The sequence below is a fragment of the Chinchilla lanigera genome, unplaced genomic scaffold, assembly GCF_000276665.1.
Source record: "Chinchilla lanigera isolate Chin_1 unplaced genomic scaffold, ChiLan1.0 scaffold00031, whole genome shotgun sequence".
NCBI classification, from domain to species: Eukaryota; Metazoa; Chordata; class Mammalia; order Rodentia; family Chinchillidae; genus Chinchilla; species Chinchilla lanigera.
In genome coordinates, this window is record NW_004955432.1 from 14,568,235 (window position 1) to 14,586,165 (window position 17,931).

The following is a 17,931-nucleotide window of genomic DNA, read 5'->3' on the forward strand; positions in this document are numbered from 1 at the left end:
GCCAGCTCAAGAGAGAGGCCACGTGGGCTACAACCAGCAATGCTGTAGGCCAAACCCTTTGAAATTTACATCTTGCCTCAACTGCCCTGGGTGCTGGAAATGGAGCTACAAGATTTAACATTTGGTTTGTGAGATTCAGTCATGTCGTGGTCTCATTTCTTTCTATCCCCATAGTTCTGTGTTTTGGAAGAGGAATATTTACCCTGTGTCATTCAATGTTGGATATATATACCTTTCTGTTTGATTTTTATAAGGGCTCACAGCTAAGAGTCTACCTTGAGTCTCAGAGGAGACTCTGGACTTAGATTCTTCAGCAATGCTAAAACTGTGAGAACTTTGGCAACTCTTAAATACGAACTAAATGCCTTTTGCATCAGATGGACATGAGCTTTTGGGGACCAAGGGTGGAATGTTATTGTTTAGATCTACAATGTCCTCCAAAAGCCTCATGTGTTTGGAAATTGATTAAATTCTGGGGGTGCTATACTTATCAGTGGATTCATCCATTGATAAGTTCATGGCCAGATGTGCTCTTAGGAGTAGGACCTGGTTAGAAAAGGGGGTCACCAGAGACATGACCTGGAAGGATGTACTCTAGTTCTCAGCTCCTCCTTTTTCTCTCTACTTCCTGGCTGTCCTATGAAAGCTTTCCTCTTCCCAGTCCCTTCCGGCATGCTGTTTCTGTGCGGGAATTTACTGATTATAGACTGACATTTCTGAAACCATATGCCAAAATAAAAACTTCTCCTCAGGTATTTTTTCTATTTTCCAGCAATAAGAGAGTGACAAATACAGTTTCTATTATAGACTTTATGTACAATACCTTGTCCCCTTTGATTGATAGGCCTTGTAGTCCTTGGGGGCCAATTGGTCCTTCAGAACCCTTCTCACCCTGAAAGTGCATGGGAAGGATATCAGTGTACTAATAAAAATAAGGATTATCAAAGAGTTTACATTATGATTACTATGAATTGTGTTTCAAAATTATTTTAAATAAAGCATCCAAATTCATTGCTCACTCCAAATGAATAATTTTGATTCTAATGTGTGCAACTTGCAAAAAAATAGTCATAACATTTAATCAGGAAGGAGTCTGTCTAAGCAGAACATATTTGTAGCATCACTGAAGTTGGAAAAGAGCTCAACTCCCAATTTCAACAGAAATATCTAAAATTGGGTCCTAACATATTAATCATGCAGTGCAAATAACTGGATCAAGCCTCCTTTTCCTTAATATTGCTGAAATTGGATCCTTCACATGAAATTTGTCTCTTATACTGTATGTGAACTAATATTTGCTAGCAATGAATTATTTTCTAAATGTTTTATATCTAAAGTTATAAATATTCATTGAAAATTTAGGTTTAGAAGGATACATGCAAAAATCTTATATGTGCTTCTTTAATCTTATGACATATGTTCGTGACCTAACTGTTCTTAAAGCAATGTTTATGAAATCATAACATTTTGTGTCTGTCTATGAAACAAACACATTAGTCAAACAAATGGCATTCATTTAATGAATTTATTATAACAAAAAGTAAAATCAAATAATATTTTCAAGGAACCTAAGAAAATATAGTAATGTGCCTTGGTATATCTATAATTTTACTTACTTGCTTCTTATATCATTGCAAATTAGCCACATACAGATCCTGTTTGTTTGAACTACACATAACAAGAAATTTTCTATGTGCCAAAAAAGTTCAAGAAACTATATATTATAAAATTTTCTGAAATGTAATGCAAAACTGCTGACCCCTGTTTTCTAAGAGCACTACTTTGTTTAGTCAGGGGCATTAGTAATGTCACATTTATATCCAACATATTTTTTCCATTATTGTGATAGATTTTAATTTGTTAATGAAGACTTCTTTCAAAATTCAAATGAAGTTAGTATAAATCTTATGTTTTAGCTAACTGTTCTCCCTCTAGTAAGGTTAAAGTTTCTCATAGGTAAGTGGTTATTGACCATATTGGAAAAGTCTGAGACTGAGGTGCAGTCTGAGAGCACAGCCATATTGAGAAGGTGAGATGGCAGAATAACTGATATGAAAGATCTTAGACACTAAAAATCAGCCGTGGCTCTCTGGGAAGTGCGTACCTGTGTGTGCACACGTGTGTTTATGAAAAAGTTTGTAGAAAAGAATAGAAAGGATTCCAAAATGTATCTTTACGTACTCTGAAATTTTGTTGATATTACCCGAAGTATTTTGGAAAACCATTTCCTATGGGGTCCTTGCCAAATATGCTCTAGGTTTTGGATAAACTCTCCAGACCCGGGACAAGAAACTACAGCCTATTTGTTGCAAACATAGTTTTCTTGGAAGAGCCACATACATGCATTCCTACCCTGTTTGTGGCTGTTTTCCAGCTAAACCAGTGGAGTCCTTGCAATAGGTAGCATATGGTTTAGAACACGTAAAATACTTACGATCTGACCCTTTGACAGGAAAAGTTGGCCGTCCCCTGGTGAAGAGGAACCTGAGTTTCCAGAGTGATGTGTGGGAAGGCCAAGACACTTTGAATCTTCAAGGTCAAAGGTCTTTCTTAATACTTTGGTAGTGTAGCAAAGTTACTTTTCTTGTTATATTTATGGCAACGCTATTACAAGTTGTTGCATTAGACTCTTTTTCTTATCTGTATTTCATAAAAAATAAAACTGCCAGCAAGGTGTTGCCATCAGTATGCCCAATGACAGCTTCTGGGTATACAAATGTTCTTTACATTTGCAGCTTTAAGAACTACAAACTACCTTAAGAGCTTTTTCTATGTAATTTCATATGTGATAGTTACATGAAATGAATTCTGTTGATTTCTTATTTTATAATTACAATTTCATAAATTCTTACCATCTTGTCTGGTGAAACTCTGTATTATCTCTAATGTTTTATCTAATTTTGTTTTTATTCTCTTTAATGGTTTGAACAATCTTCCATTCTTACATCTGGTAATGTGAGCAACATAGTTGAAGATAACAATATGTAATATAACAACCACTGTTAATTCCTATCATTTTGTTTTAAAACCCTGTGTCACTGTTAATGTGCTTGCTTTGTTTTGTTTATGTTTGCGATGTTGGTATGCTGCTATTGTTCTTTTTTTTTCTTTTACTACTCTCTTTAAAATTAAAAAAAATTAAATAATAATTACAATTCACCCTCAGGGGAAATTGACATATTACTTCACTTAACAGGGTGCAAATAGTCAGGAAAATACTTGACATATGATAAGTGGCATTTTAAAACTTTTGTAATTCATGACTATGCAAGACAGAGCACATTTTCCAACTTGACAAGCTATTCTTACCTTGGGCCCCGGAACTCCTTCTCCGGGTAAGCCCCTCTCTCCTGGTGCTCCCTCAGGACCACGGGGACCCTGGATGGGGAAGGAGGGAATAAGGGTTAGAAGGGGAAAGAAAAAAGAATAGAAGGGGGAGAAATGGAAGAAAGGAGAGAGAAGAGAATAGTTATGTTTTAGTTCACATGGACAAGGTAATGAATAGTCCCACTAAGTTTTCAGTGAATAATACTCCTAGCAAGGTTGACTCAGATCAGTAGAATGGTAGAGCTGTGAAAAACAGTTCCATTGTATTAAAGATTGGTTCCATTTGATTGGCATAAGAGCTTCTATTCTAAGTGTCCTCAAATTAGAAGAAAATGTAAATTAACTGATGCTTCAGAATCAGGATTAGGAAATAAATCCTATGAGAAAAAAATCCATGACTGTGAGATCTACAGAAAGATACAGAATGATTTAATAATTTGATTAAGTATCAGGGGAGTCTAGTCAAGAAATCACTCACAACTGTGCCAAAGTGTTGAACATGGTTTGCATGTGTTTTTAATTTCAGTATTGATGAATATAAATTAAAATTTGAATTACTTCAGGAACTGGTTGAACCCACTAACATAAATTGCTATCTCGATAGGATCGCTGAGATTAAACAGGAGTTTCAATCTCGGTGACTAAAATTAAGAAGCCCACGTAACTATCGCATCAAAGGGCAGTGGGAGAGGAAAGGGTTTCTCACACAGCTAAGCAAAACACCACTGCCCCAGGCTTTGCAGTAGACTGACAGAAAACACACATTAATTGAAAAATAAATACAACAGCGAGGTCTTCATTTAGACCAGGAATTTTTTTTTCTATTGGTTTATTGAAAGGAACAGTTAATGTTTAATTGTTTGATCACTCTTGCGTGCCTATATCTGGTAATCTGAACAATTACTTTGAAGATAACAATAAGTAATGCAACAACCATTGTTGATTTCCTATCATTTTATTTTGAAATTCTGTATCATATTTTATAGTTTCTGGGCTGTGTTGTTTTTGTCTTTGTTTTGCTCTTTTCTTTTTAAAATAAAAAAGGATTTTTTTTTTTAAACTATGAATTTTCTCTTTTTGTTCTTGCCCAGAAGCCAAAATAAGGTCAGAAAGTTATTAACAACAAGAGCCTTAGAAGCACAAACTCGAGCTTTTGCTCTATTAAACCTGAAGAATAATTAGGATTCACTAGCCAGGGAAACCAGCTTATGACAGAACAAAGCTGAATCCCCTGCAACCACTGAAGCCAGGACCTTTCAGAAGGTGGGTGACAGTACAGGGCCACTGGCACAATGGATAATGTGTCAGACCACAGATGCTGGGTGATCTCTAGCTTGGAGATGAGTCATCCAGGGTTACTTAAGAGAGATCCTCTCAAAAGCCCTGTAGCAGAAGTAGGACACAACACTATGATCATCAGTCATTGGTCATTTGTAGATTTGTACATAAGAAAGAAAACTAACTATATCCTAGTGCTTATTTTTGCCTTTCCCTAATATTATATAAATAAAAAGACAGTCACCTTTAAAATCTATGAATACACTACTTTGTGAAGACTTTAATTAAAAGAAAAATCTGACATCTAATTTGATTTAAATTGCAATGCTCATGGGAAACCAAGCTTTTAACACTGAAAACCTTCGTCAAAGCACTGGTATACATGACAGCTTACTCGAATGGCAGAACGATGAGCTGAGGAAAAATAGAAATGATTATGAAAACTAGACTGCAAACTGAACCGAAAGTTGCCAAGTTAACATTACATCCTCTGACAAAGAGAATATCAACAAATTACGCTTCTCCCTAATGTCACGATAAATAAAAGAACACAATTTACATTAAACTTGAGGAACAAGGGTGGGAGTGAGAAAAAGCACTTGCCTAGCATGTGCAAGGTCCTGGATTTGCTCCTTGGCATTGTCAAAAACAAGAACAAAAACAAAAGAAGTCTTGTTTTCTAAATCTCACTAATTTTTTTTTCATTCATTCAACAAACACCCAATAGGTAGAAGGAACTCTGCTAACAAATAAACCTGTTTCTGGTCTCATGGCGTTTTAGTCCGGCATCACAGTTATAGGCAAATTTTAGTGTCATTTGGACTGAGGTTCAAGTTCCAGGTGTGTACCACAAGTGTCAGTGTGAGGATTAAATCAGAGAGATTTAATGTTCTTACATGTGATGCACCTAATAAACAGCTGATGTGATTATCTAAACTATCTTAGTCCCCCAATCCCTACAAATGTCCTTTTGTGGATGTGTGTACCCACAAGGAAGCCTCTGAGGGAAAGCCTGGAGCGAAACTGTGGAGAGAATAAACCAAATGACGTTGGAGTCCTCACGCTCTGCGATCCTGGAGTCCATGGGCCGGGGGAAGTGCAGAGACTGGAGGCGGTAAGGAGTTTTATGTTCAAAGCTGCTGAGAACACAGTTAATGCTCGTGGCCACCTCGGGGATTTCATAAATCAGTGACCCACGGCTTAATTACTCTAAACCGCCAGAGCAATGCTTCACACACCAGTCTGTGCTCAGGTCTTCAGTATATGTCAGGGTGGAAGATGATTATTAACTAAAGAAGAGAAATAGCAGGCACCTGGGTTAGGTGAGTCATCCATCAGCTCCTGAAGGAGTACCAAAGGATCATTATTTAAACATTTTAATTAACAGATAATAATTGTATATCATTTTGAAAAGACAGAAATTCTTCTATAAAGAATCTCAATGTCCTTCTCAAGGCCATAAGGACCAGTTACTACTATGACATACTTATTCAGCCACTAACAAACACCCCTAATAAAAAAATCTAATGGAGGAAACTAATTATCAGTTAACACAGTCTAATCACTAAAATGCTTTACTGAGACATTAACAATGAGATAAAATAAAATTGCTCATTACATTTTTCTTAATATGTTCCTTAATAAAATCACTAGTGCTAATAAGTGACTTCAATATACTCTGCAAGTATTAAAGATAAATGCACTAAATAATAATAATAATAAGTGGTCATTATTTTAAAACAGTGTCATCTACTTTATTCCTAACCTCAAAGTAATTAGAGTTCTATTTCAGGAGACATTTTTTTGCTGAGAGTATTTTGAATAACCTTGCCCAAAAAGCAGATTACCTCCACAGCCTCAGCCCATTACTTTTTATGAATCAGCTGCCCCTGCCCCATCAGCATGAAACTAGTAGTAATTATATAAAGATGACAGTTCAGAGTAAGGTACTGGAGCAAGAACATTCATTTAATCTATCAGTATATTTATATTACTATGGTATTGGGGAAGCAAATTGGACCTGCACAGCAAAGCAAACAACTAGTAGAATGAAAAAACAATCTATAAAATGGGAGAGGAAATTCTCCAGCTAGTCCTCAGACAGAAGACTCCTATCTGGACTATATAGACAACGAAAAAATATTACACTGCCCAAAAAATAAAAGACCCAAGCAAAAATGAGCAACTGAAATGAATAGACATTTCTCAGAAGTACAAATGCCTAATAAACATATGAAAAAGTGTTCAGTATTGCTGGCCATAGCAGTGAAAATAAAAACAACATTGTGATATCATCCTTCCCCCCTCCCCCGCCCTGGTACTAGGAATCGAACTCACGACCTTGTGCTTGCCAGGCAGGCGCTGTGTGGCTGAGCTAAATCCCCAGCCCCTGTGATATCGTCTTGTTCCAAAAAGAATGGCTATCAATAAATCAAATAATTACAAATGCTGGTGAGAATACAGGGAAGAAAAAAACACTTCTACATTATTGGTGAGTGTGAACTAATACAACCACAGTGGAAATCGGAATGGAGAGTTACCAAAAAACTAAAAATAGAAATTCCTTTTGACCTAGCTATTCCTCTTCTAGATTTCTTCCCGAAGGAGTTGAAGACATCACTGGGATACATGCATACCCATATCCATAGCAGCACAATTCATAGTAGCTGAGTCTTGGAAATGGCCCATATGCCCATTAAGAGGTGAATGGATAAAGAAAATGTGGCATTTATGCACAATGGAACACTATTTTGCCATAAAGAAAGATAAACTTGAGGCATTCATAGGTAAATGAATACAAGTTGGGACCATAATATTAAATGAAATAAGTCAGACAAACAAGCTTAAATATTACACTATTCTTATAACAAAAACTCAAAAAAATGTATAAATACAGAGCAAAATAGAAGATAGACAAATAGGAAGTAGGCAGACATTTTTTTCAAATGGATGGGGAACAAGAAATGCAGGGAACGAATTCACCAGTGATTGTTATACTGCATAATATTGTCTTCAAATTAGTTGTTCAGATGACCACACATATGCATGCAAAATTGGTCAAAAAAATATAAGCATTAACTGTTCCTTTCATTATTTTTTATTCTCTTTATTATTTTTTATTCACTGGTTTGATCATTCTTGCATTCTTACATCTGGTAATCTGAGCAACTTTGTTGAAGGTTATAATATGTAATATAACAACCACTGTTGATTCCTATGATTCTGCTTTGAAACCCTGTATCACTTTTATTGCTTCTGTGTTGTTTTGTTTTTGTGCATTGTTGTTATTTTGTTATTGTTTTCATTATTCTCTTTAAAATAAAGAAAAAAGAAATGGAGGGAAGGAAAGTGGGGAGGGAGGGGAGGTGGAAAAAAGAATTGAAGGAGAAAAATGATGAAAATAGAGCTTTTGAAAATGTGAAGGGAACCACAAGTTGGAGGGAGCAGGGAGGGAGAGGAGGGTAGGGGATGAAAAACAAACAGAAAAAGGTTGCGGTGTGTTATATATATGTACCAGCTCCCCACAACGCCCGTAATGATTAGATACGGCAAATATGCACTAATAAAAAAAAAGAACGTCCCACAGATATCATAGTCAAAACCCTAGAAGTCCAACTCCAGGACAGAATGTTGAAATCTGAGAAAGACAAGAAATCATTTCTGAAGGTAAACCTATCAGAATCATTGCAGGTTTCTCAACACAAACATTAAAGCTCAGGAGATTGTAAAGGAAGATCCTTAGCCTTAAAAAAAAAAAGTAAATTTCAACCCACATTATGTATACTGCAAAAGTATCTTCCAGACTAATAAGAAGTTAATACCTTCACAGCAAACAGAAACTTTAGAAATTCATGACCACCAAATCAACACTAAAAATAGACAGATAGATGATATAGATATAGATATAGATTAGATATAGATATAGATATAGATAGATATAGATATAGATATAAATATAGGTAGATATCACAGGCAGAAACAGTAAAGGCATCAGTGTCAAAGGGCCAACTGAAATAAATACAGCAAGCGGGGTGAGCAGTTAAATAAAAGGAGAAATAAAGGAGTTAGTAACAGATAAACAATGCAGTTATGGAATCAGCCCATATCGCTAATTTTCAAGGTAAGTAACCTCAACTATCCAATCAAGAGACCCAGATTGACAGAATGCATCAAAAACCAAAACCCAACTGTGTGCTACATTCAAAAAACATACTTATATTTAAAGAAATCCATAAATTAACAATCAAAGGGGGGAAACAATTTTCACGCTGCTGGAGCCTAAAAGCAAGCAATAGTAGCTATACTATTTTCAAACAAAGTAGATTTCAACCCAAAACTGATCAGAAGGGACAAAGATGGTCACCACATACTGATATAGAGAACACTTCAACAGGGAGAGAACAATTAGACTATAATGCTTTGTGAAATTAATCAAACACAAAAACTAGTTTTTCTTATATGAGAAATCCAAATTACAGATGGTTCAAAGAGTACAATAAAATACAGATAATACCAAACAGGGAGATGAGCCTTTTGCAAATAGAACAAGTCCTAGAGATGGAAAAAGGGAGAGGGAGGGGGAAGGAGAGGTGGGGAAGAGGGACAAAAAGGATTAAGATGCGATATGTAGGGCCGGGGATATAGCTCAGTGGCATAAGCGCATGCCTGGCAAGCAAAGGTCCTGCATTCCATTCCCAGTACCGGAGGTGATATGTACATGTACCAATGCCCCAAGATGAGTGTTTTCATTATGTACTAATAAAAAACTTTAAATTAAAAAAAAGTGTAATAATCACTGAAGCCAGGCATAGTGGTACACTCCTGTAATCCCTACACTCTGAGAGGCTGAGGTCAGAGGAATATAAATTCAAGCCCAGTCTCAGCAACTTGGCAATTTAACAAAATCCTGCCTCAGATTAAAAAATTTTAAAGAACTGAAGTTCAGTGCAAAGGTCTTGGGTTCAATCCCTATTACTGCAAAAAAAAAAAAAAAAAGGTATGACTGATGTACATATAGCATTGTATATGTATACACACATAACTGTATATTATATAAAACATCTTTTATTAGTGAATTTTAAGAGTACTTTATATGTTTTAGATACAAATCTTTTGCCAGACATATAGTTCGCTCGTGTTTTTTCTCAGTCAGTAGCTTGTCTTTTTGGACTTTTAACAGTCTTTAACAAGTTGGGTATGGTAGAGCACAGCTATAACCCCCTGTTCCCCCCCAAAAAAAATCAAAACAAAAACAAACAAACAACAAAAAGTCTTTAACAGAGCCAAACTTTTCCACTCTGATGAAATCCAGTCAATCCATTTTCTACATCAGTTTTTGGTGACATATCTAAGAAATACTCATCAATCCCCAGGTCACTAAGATTTTTTTACTGTGCTTTACTTTTGAAGTTTCATTACTTTTAACTTTTATGTTTAAATAACTATGGTCCATTTTGAGTTAGTTTTTCTGTAAGTTGGGAGACTTAGGCTAAAGTTCATTTCGTTGTTCATGGATATCCAAATACTCCAGCACCACTTCTTGAAGACTTCCCTTCCTCTCTCTTGGATTGCTTTTGTAGCCTTATCAAAAATCTGTTGCCTATACTTATGCCAGTCTTTGTCTGTTCGCTATTCTGTTGCTCTGATCATGTATCTATGATCTGCCAGTATCACAGTCTTAATTACTATAGCTAATTAATCAAGGCCAAGTAAGGTGATTTATCTATAATGTGTTCTTCTTTTTCTAAATTGTATTAATTTTTCTAGCCCCTTTGTCTTTTCTTAAAAATTATCCTGTCCATATCTATAAAAAAATCTTCCTGGCACACTAAAGACTTACATTAAAACTTTATAATAATTTATGAAGGACTGACAAGTTTATGATGTTGAATCTTTCACACATATGGTGTAGTCTTTCAACTTATTAAATATTCTTTAATTTCTTTCATCGGTGGTTTTTTTGGAGTTTTGTAGATCTATGTATGTTTTATTAGAATTATATCTAAGTAATTATTTTTAGCATTATAAATGATACTGTATTTTTGTTTAGTTTCTATATGGTCATTACTACTATAAAAACATAAAATACATCTTGTACTCTGAGACCATGCTAAACTCACTTGTTAATTCTAGGAGGTTTTTGTAGACTTCTTAAGATTTTCTATGAAGAAATTAGGTTATCTGCAAATAGCAAACATTTTATTTTCGTCTTTCTTACCTTCATGCCTTTTATTTCTTTTTTCTTCTTTGTGCTGGCTAGAACTGCTATTACTACACTGAATACAGCTGGTGTAAAGAGACATCCTTGTCTTATTTCTGATTTTAGTGGGAAACATCCAGTCTCTTGCCATTAAATATAATGTTAGCTTATGATTTGTGTGGAAGTTGAGGAAGTTTCACTCTGTTCTCAATTTCATGAGAGGGTTTGTAAGGTTTTTATTAGGTTTTATGAGGGTTTGAGCTTTGTGAGATGTTTTTCTATGTCTTTGGAGATGATCATGATATCACTTACTATGATATGTTACACTGATTTTTCATTATTAAACCAGCTTTATTTATGTCCATCGATTATAATCTACATGGTCATGCCATCTAACTATCTTTTTATATTGCTTAATTCTATTTGCCAATCCTTTGTTAAGGTTTTTTGAGTGTATATTCATGTTGATCTGTACTTTTGCTCTTATATATGGTTATTATTTTGTTTTTATATTAAGAAAAGCCAATCTCATAAATTGGTAAGTGTTCTTTTCTCTTCTGAGTCTGTCTGAGTTCATGCAGATTTTACTTTTATTCACCATGGTTTTTTTTTTTTGTTTTCTTGAGACAGTGTCTCACTATGCAGCCCAGGCTGACCTCAAATTCATGGTGATCCTCCTGCTTCAGCCTTTCAGGAGCAGGGATGCAGGTATGTGCCAGATATCCTTAATGTTTTATGTTTTCTAAATAAAATATAAATCAAGGGGAGCAAATCTCCTACATAAATTTGTTTTCTTATTGGAGTTTTGCTAAATCATTCATTATATTTTTCAACACACTTAAAGTATTTCATTACTTAAAAATAAAAATATTTTTAAAACTAGAAGGTGCAAGTAATAGCAGAGCACAAAGCTATTTGAACAAAATATCCATCAATTTATATTAAAGAATATAAAGTTGCACTTATCTCCCTGACATTTTTAGAACTCCAGTTCAGTATTCCCAATTCTAAAAATAGCAAAGGTAGGGAAGTTAACAATATTTTAATTTCACAGAAGTTATAATTTGTGACTGTTGTGAACTAAACATAGCTCCAAGTGCTTTACAGTCTCCATTGTTAGGTGAAATCTTTTGCTTTTCTGCTCAAATCGGAGCTGGTCTTATGCTTGTTTTAGCCAGCTCTATCACAGAAATGAAGCCATGTATTTCTGATGCTGACCTTTACTTGTCAAGTGTTTTCTTCCTGTTGGAACGCTCCTGCCTGGATTCCAGCCGCCATCTTGTGAGGAAGCCAAGGCAACCACATATAAGGCCCATATGGAAGAGAACAGGGGTCTCTGGGCAACCAAGGCTGAGCCCCCCAGCCAACAACCAGCAGCAAACTGCCAACCATGTTCGTGAGGCCTTCTTTAATCTTCTAGCTATTTTAGCACTCCAACTAACTTCACTTCATATGGAACTCCCCAGTCAACCCACAGATTCATGATAACTTACTGCCTTAAAGGACTAAACTTTGAGCTAGGTTGTTATATAGCAACACATGACTAAAATGCAGGCTTAGGAAAATTTGTGGTCCAATCTTAAAATCACCATCTAGTTAATGGAAACTAAGAATAGATCACTGAATTCTAGATTATTAGTCCAATAGGGTTTTTTTTTTCTCCATAAGATGCTCTATTTCTTTTTAAATTAGTATATATGGATATTAGTAAAAATCCCAATCCTCAAAAATATATACTTCTGCAGTAAAATGTGGTGGCACACACCTGTAATCCCAGCACTCAGGAGGCTTAGGCAGGAAGATTGCTGAGGGTTTAAGGGAAGCTTGGGCTACATAGTGAGTTCAAATCTAGCCTGAACTACATATCAAGACCCTGTCTCAAAAGAAATTTATATATTCTGCTGCAAATGCATAGACATTCCTGTTAATATTTACATGTGAAGAATGATGGAATGCAAACCAACAGGAAGACCAACTATAGATAATCAGTTGCTATAACTTATACCTAAATGAGTCCACTACAGTTCTCCTAGAAGACTAACTACTTGAGAAGAAGCTTCTTATACCAGAGTAGTCACATTGTGTTCATTTCCTCTTTAGATCTCTTCCAATGGAAATTTTTTTTCTTCTCCAACAGTAGCAAACTTCAAACTACATAATGTAAAAGTTGTGAATAAAGTAGGTTTTATGGCCAGGGATTTAGCTCAGCAGCGCAGAGCCTACCTGGAAAATGTGAGGTTCTGAGTTCTATTCCCAAAAAATTAAATTTTTTTTTACTTTTAAAAAAGCGTGTTTTATTTTAGTGCCATCAACAATCCCAGTTTGAGAGCACACATCTGGATTAGACAATGAGTAAGATCCTCATTCTCAGTTGTTCCTGTCAAGGTTATAAGAAAGTCCTTTATAACACAGAGACATCAGGCTTTAGTCTAGTTCTACTGTCTCCTAGGAAATTCCAGCGCAGTGAACTCCTCAGACAAGCTAATTAACACTATGAGATTACGGTAGCGGAGAGCTAGTCATAAACATCATACATACACATTTTATATCTCTATTTCAAGCCTTGGGAAAAAACACACTCGGATCTCAGCCTTATATTTCCATGGTCTCTTCTATCCAAGCTCGATTCATTTTACCATTTATTCTAACCAAAAAGAACACAAAGAAATTACAGTTTTCCTTTTTATTCTATCTGCAACTTTTGCTACTCACTGTCTGTCCAGGCTGCCCAACTCCAGTTGGTCCTGGAGCTCCTGTTCTTCCTTCTTGGCCTCTCTCTCCCTGAGAAAGAAATAATAGAGTGTGAGTTTTTAAATGAAGACTAGGGGCTGGAGATATAGCTCAGCGGCTCAAGCACCTGACTAGTAAGCACAAGGTCATGAGTTCGAGTCCCAGGACCAAAAAGAAGAAAGGATAAGTGAAGAATAAACACCACAAAATATTCTGCAGATTTCAACAAGGACAATTAGTAAAATAGCCAAACTTGTCATATTCATGGACATTAAAATAATCCTGGAGAAGGAGAAATTGCTTGAACAAATAACCATACAACAGTCATCGTCTCTACTTGTCTAAGGGCAACACGGCCATTTCCGCTTTCACAAACTCTTGTGCAGTCACGGCAGGGTGGACTGTGTGGCGATTCCTTTGGGTACTGAGATAGGCAGGCTAACAGCGTTTGTGCTGTTCCCTGCCACCACCCTAGAAGGCCACTCCTTCCTCTCCTCTTTCTGTCACACTTTACCTCTCTTTTAAACTCAGATGCGTGATCTCCTTCAAACCCGTCTCCAGTAAATCTGCCTATATAAACTCCACCTTCATAGATCCTCTCCATGCACTCATTGCTGAAATGCCGCTTGTTCAAGGTACTGCTCTGTACAACTCTCTATTTTTGTCCTGCATCAAAGTCTTACTGTCCCAACCCCAGAGAGGAGCCATGTAAATCACACGCTTCTGTTCTTTCATATATTGCATGATGCAGGGTACCCTGCTAGGGATTCCGCCTAACTTTGTAATTCCATATAAACTTTTCTGCCAACATTGACTTATGCAGTGCCATTGTCTCTCCGGTCTCTAGCCCTCTGAGCTTATTTAATGTGAGCAAGTGGTCATCGGTTAAAGTGTTTCACTTTCCAATAAGATATTCGCATGCTGATATTTAGAGTCCATGAATCTCAACAGGAATACATGTCCATCTTGAAAAAGTAGGTAGTCAGAGACAAGCAAATTTTCCATTCCAATCAAATAAAGAAACGATAGTTTGCTTATCCTTATGGTAACTGCCCCTGACTAGAATATTACAATGTCTGAGCACCCACGTATAAATAATTTCTGCTAAAAAGTTCCCTGTTACTATGATAGTTGGGTTGAACAGACTTCAGGTCACAGTTCCCAGCCCCTCATAGTCATCAGTGGACAAAGACGTAAGTATTTTTACCTTAATACCTTGCTGTCCAATGCCAGGGGTTCCTGGAGGGCCATAAGGACCAGGAGGACCTGGATCACCCTAGAGGAAGAAATAGTGATATGTTTGGTCGAGTCAATAGTACTTGTTGATAGGTAAATAGATGCAACTCAAGACCGTACTCATAAGTGAAATAAATCAGACTCACATGTGGAAGTATCATATTGTGTCCCTGGTGTGAGGAACTGATAGAGTAAGTAAAGTCTAAAACGCAGTCGATATTGTCAAATGGGAAGAAATTGTTCAAAAGGAAAAAGGGACTAGGATGGGGGAAGGGGGAAAGGAAGGAAGGAAAAAGGAAAAAAAAGCAAAATACAAGACAGTTATACTACTAATTTCTCTTAGTTCCCTGAAAATAAAGGCTAGTGCTAATATTGTTCAGAGACTTTTATAAGCCCATATCTTGTACACTGATTACTTTAAAGAAAGCAATACTCAATATACTAACTATTGTTATTCTCCTATTTTTTATGAAATTTTGTTTTACTTTTTTCCATAAAATAAAAAATTAAATAAATTTTAAAAAGTAGGACTTGATGAGCTTCTCTTCTATGTATAGTGCTGCAAGAGGGGCTTTGAGGATGACAGAAAAAATTAATTAGCAGTCCCGACCTAAATTTTCTACAATCCAACTGGAAAGATAACTTAGACGCAGGGTCAGATTATCTACTCGGCACAGTAAGCCCAGTGTCCGGGACCCACAAGCTTTCAGGAGTCCATGGAAATAGTTTCATTTTAATTTTTAAAATCAGAAAAAAAATAATAATGACTATATAGTAACAAGTCTAGCCTTGATTGTATTTGTCTTTATATCAACTCGGTCACATAATATGTTCCCTAACAATTTATATGGAGGAAGATACACACAAATGCAAATCTTTTAGGACCTCTGGAAGTGATAATGCGACCCACACTCATTCATTGAGCAAATCTTTGCCGAGCATCCTGGTAGATGAATTTTATTTCTCCACAATGCCTTCTTTTCCTTCTTCACCTTCCTTGCTGATAGAATCCTGTTCAGGTCAATGTCAGCTGTCTTTGCTCTCAAAGACAGCTATAAGATACATGGCAATTACTCTAAAGCAAGATTGGGAGCTCCGTTCCCGTGGCCACTGATGAGTCTAGGTTGGTCATGTGGCAGTTCAGAGGAACTTTACTGGGCATATAGGAAAAGTCTCTTGCCTCTGCCTCTTCTTCCTACATGTAGAGGCAGTGATTGTCTTGTAACCATACCACAAGAGTCTCTAGGATGAAAGCTAAGAGTTGAAGGGGACTATGCACAAGAGATGGAGAAAAGCCTGTCTGCAAGATAACCTCACTGAGCTGACCCATTCTGGATACCTATGCAAATACTCTGTCTACTCAGAAAGGAGAGTTATTCTATGATTGAACCACTCTTAGTCAAGACTTCTGTTACTCAAAGCCAAAGCATTTTCAATTAATATAGCTTACACTGTGGCAAGTCCGTAACAGAACTCAACCATCTCAGAACTGGATGGAGCCATGGCACCCAACCCTCCTGGTCACAGGTGAGGAGCCTGAGTCCCAACAAATTACCTGGCCTGCACAAAGTCATTTCCTCAGTGTTATTCACATTGATACAGCTGTTAGGGCCCTGGGCTTCTGGTCCTGTGGCATGATGAGAGGCCAAAAGGATCCCAATTGCTCTTGATATCAGCTGCTTTTTTTGTAATGTTAAATTTTTCTGTTTATCAAAATGGTGCATCCTAAACCAGGCGTGATGGCACATCCCTTTAATCACAGCACTCGGGAGGCTGAGGCAGGAGGATCATTGTGAGTTCAAGACCAGCCTGGACTACAAAGTGAGCTCAAGGCCAGCCTGAACTGCATAGCCAGATCCTGTCTCACAAAGAGGAAAAAAAAGGTATATCCTTATCTTACAACATTCATGTTCACCTTACAATATTTATCAGATGTTAAAAAGTGCATATACAAAGAAATTTTTAAATTACTCATTTATACTTGGTATTAATTTTTGGTATGTTTCCTTCCAATATTTATATACACACATGTATATATAATCTCTGCTAAAGAGGATTTCTGAATACTATGAGTTAATGAATAATTGCTATTTAAAATCTCATTCAACCCAAAGTTGTCTCTGTTTATGCTTGCAAACAGTAAAGTGGAATGCAGGTTGAGACTAGCCTTCTCTCAGATGAAGGAAAATTAAGGAATTTTCATGAAAGCCCCAATTCACCCTGGAGACCTATGATTCTGGAGGGGACACCTCGCAACAGAGCAATGTTGTGTTGGTGTGGGTACAGAAGTGTTGCTTCTCAGAAGTCTGTTGACATTGACCAATTGGAAGGAGAAAGAGGAGTCAAGTCAGCTTCCCAGAATATACACCCAGACTCAAAAGTACCTAAAGGAAACCCATCTAAACCTCAGTCATCAGAGCTTATCACATTTTAAGTGGATTGAGCTCAAAAGTCCTGGCTATTCATGCTCTTAAGAACAAGACATTCTGGCAGATAATTCAATTAGAACTTTTCCTTTAAAATTTAAAGATATTATTTATTTTTCTATATATTTAAATTTCCTGGAGCAGCCAGGTGACTGCTATTCTTATTTTACATTTTCTTGGCCATGGAATCTCTTACTTTTTGTAATAGTAATCATCTCTTACTTGATGTAAATATTTGCACTAAATTTGAAGTTGTTTGCTTAATCTCAAAGTACAAGTAAGTGCTAGAAAACACTCATCTTCCTACATATTCCAAATTTTCTCCTCAAGGAATCTTTTCCTTACGTCTTCTTGTGCTCCCCACTCAAGTTGGAATCTCCATGTCATTTATATAAGTCTAATATGAATGACTGCCTCCGTCTTTCAGCAGATGGACACCAAGTATTTGATATATGGATGGTCATGAATAAATACAGAGACGTTAAGATCTAGTGCGGTTTAGGTCTAGGGTGCCCCCTAAAAGTCTCATGTGTTTGGATGCTGACGGGATCACGGGCGTGCTACGTTGAATGTGCAAAATGTGCTGAGAGAGATGGAGCCTAAGAAGAGGTGAGTCAGTGGATGATAACCGGGAAGGGTGTATCTCCCTCACTGGCTCCTCACTTCTTTCTCTGTTTCTTGGTTGTCATGGGATGAGGAGCTGTCCTCTGCCCACACCCTTTCATATGCTGTTTC

The 17,931-nt window shown here is 36.6% G+C and overlaps 1 protein-coding gene across 5 annotated transcripts in view; it reads right to left on the reverse strand.

Moving 5' to 3' along the window:
* Col28a1 (collagen, type XXVIII, alpha 1) overlaps positions 1–17,931 on the reverse strand; it is a 172,171-nt gene that overhangs the window by 106,009 nt on the left and 48,231 nt on the right. For all 5 annotated transcript variants that reach the window (XR_001234639.1, XM_013515905.1, XM_013515904.1 and 2 more), the window contains 4 exons: positions 14,742–14,810; positions 13,517–13,585; positions 3,310–3,378; positions 824–892 (listed from right to left, as the gene is read on the reverse strand). Coding sequence is in view for 4 of the 5 variants with exons in the window: in XM_013515905.1 (XP_013371359.1) it covers positions 824–892; positions 3,310–3,378; positions 13,517–13,585; positions 14,742–14,810 (276 nt within the window). In the remaining variant the exon portion in view is untranslated. The remainder of the gene's footprint in view (positions 1–823; positions 893–3,309; positions 3,379–13,516; positions 13,586–14,741; positions 14,811–17,931) is intronic.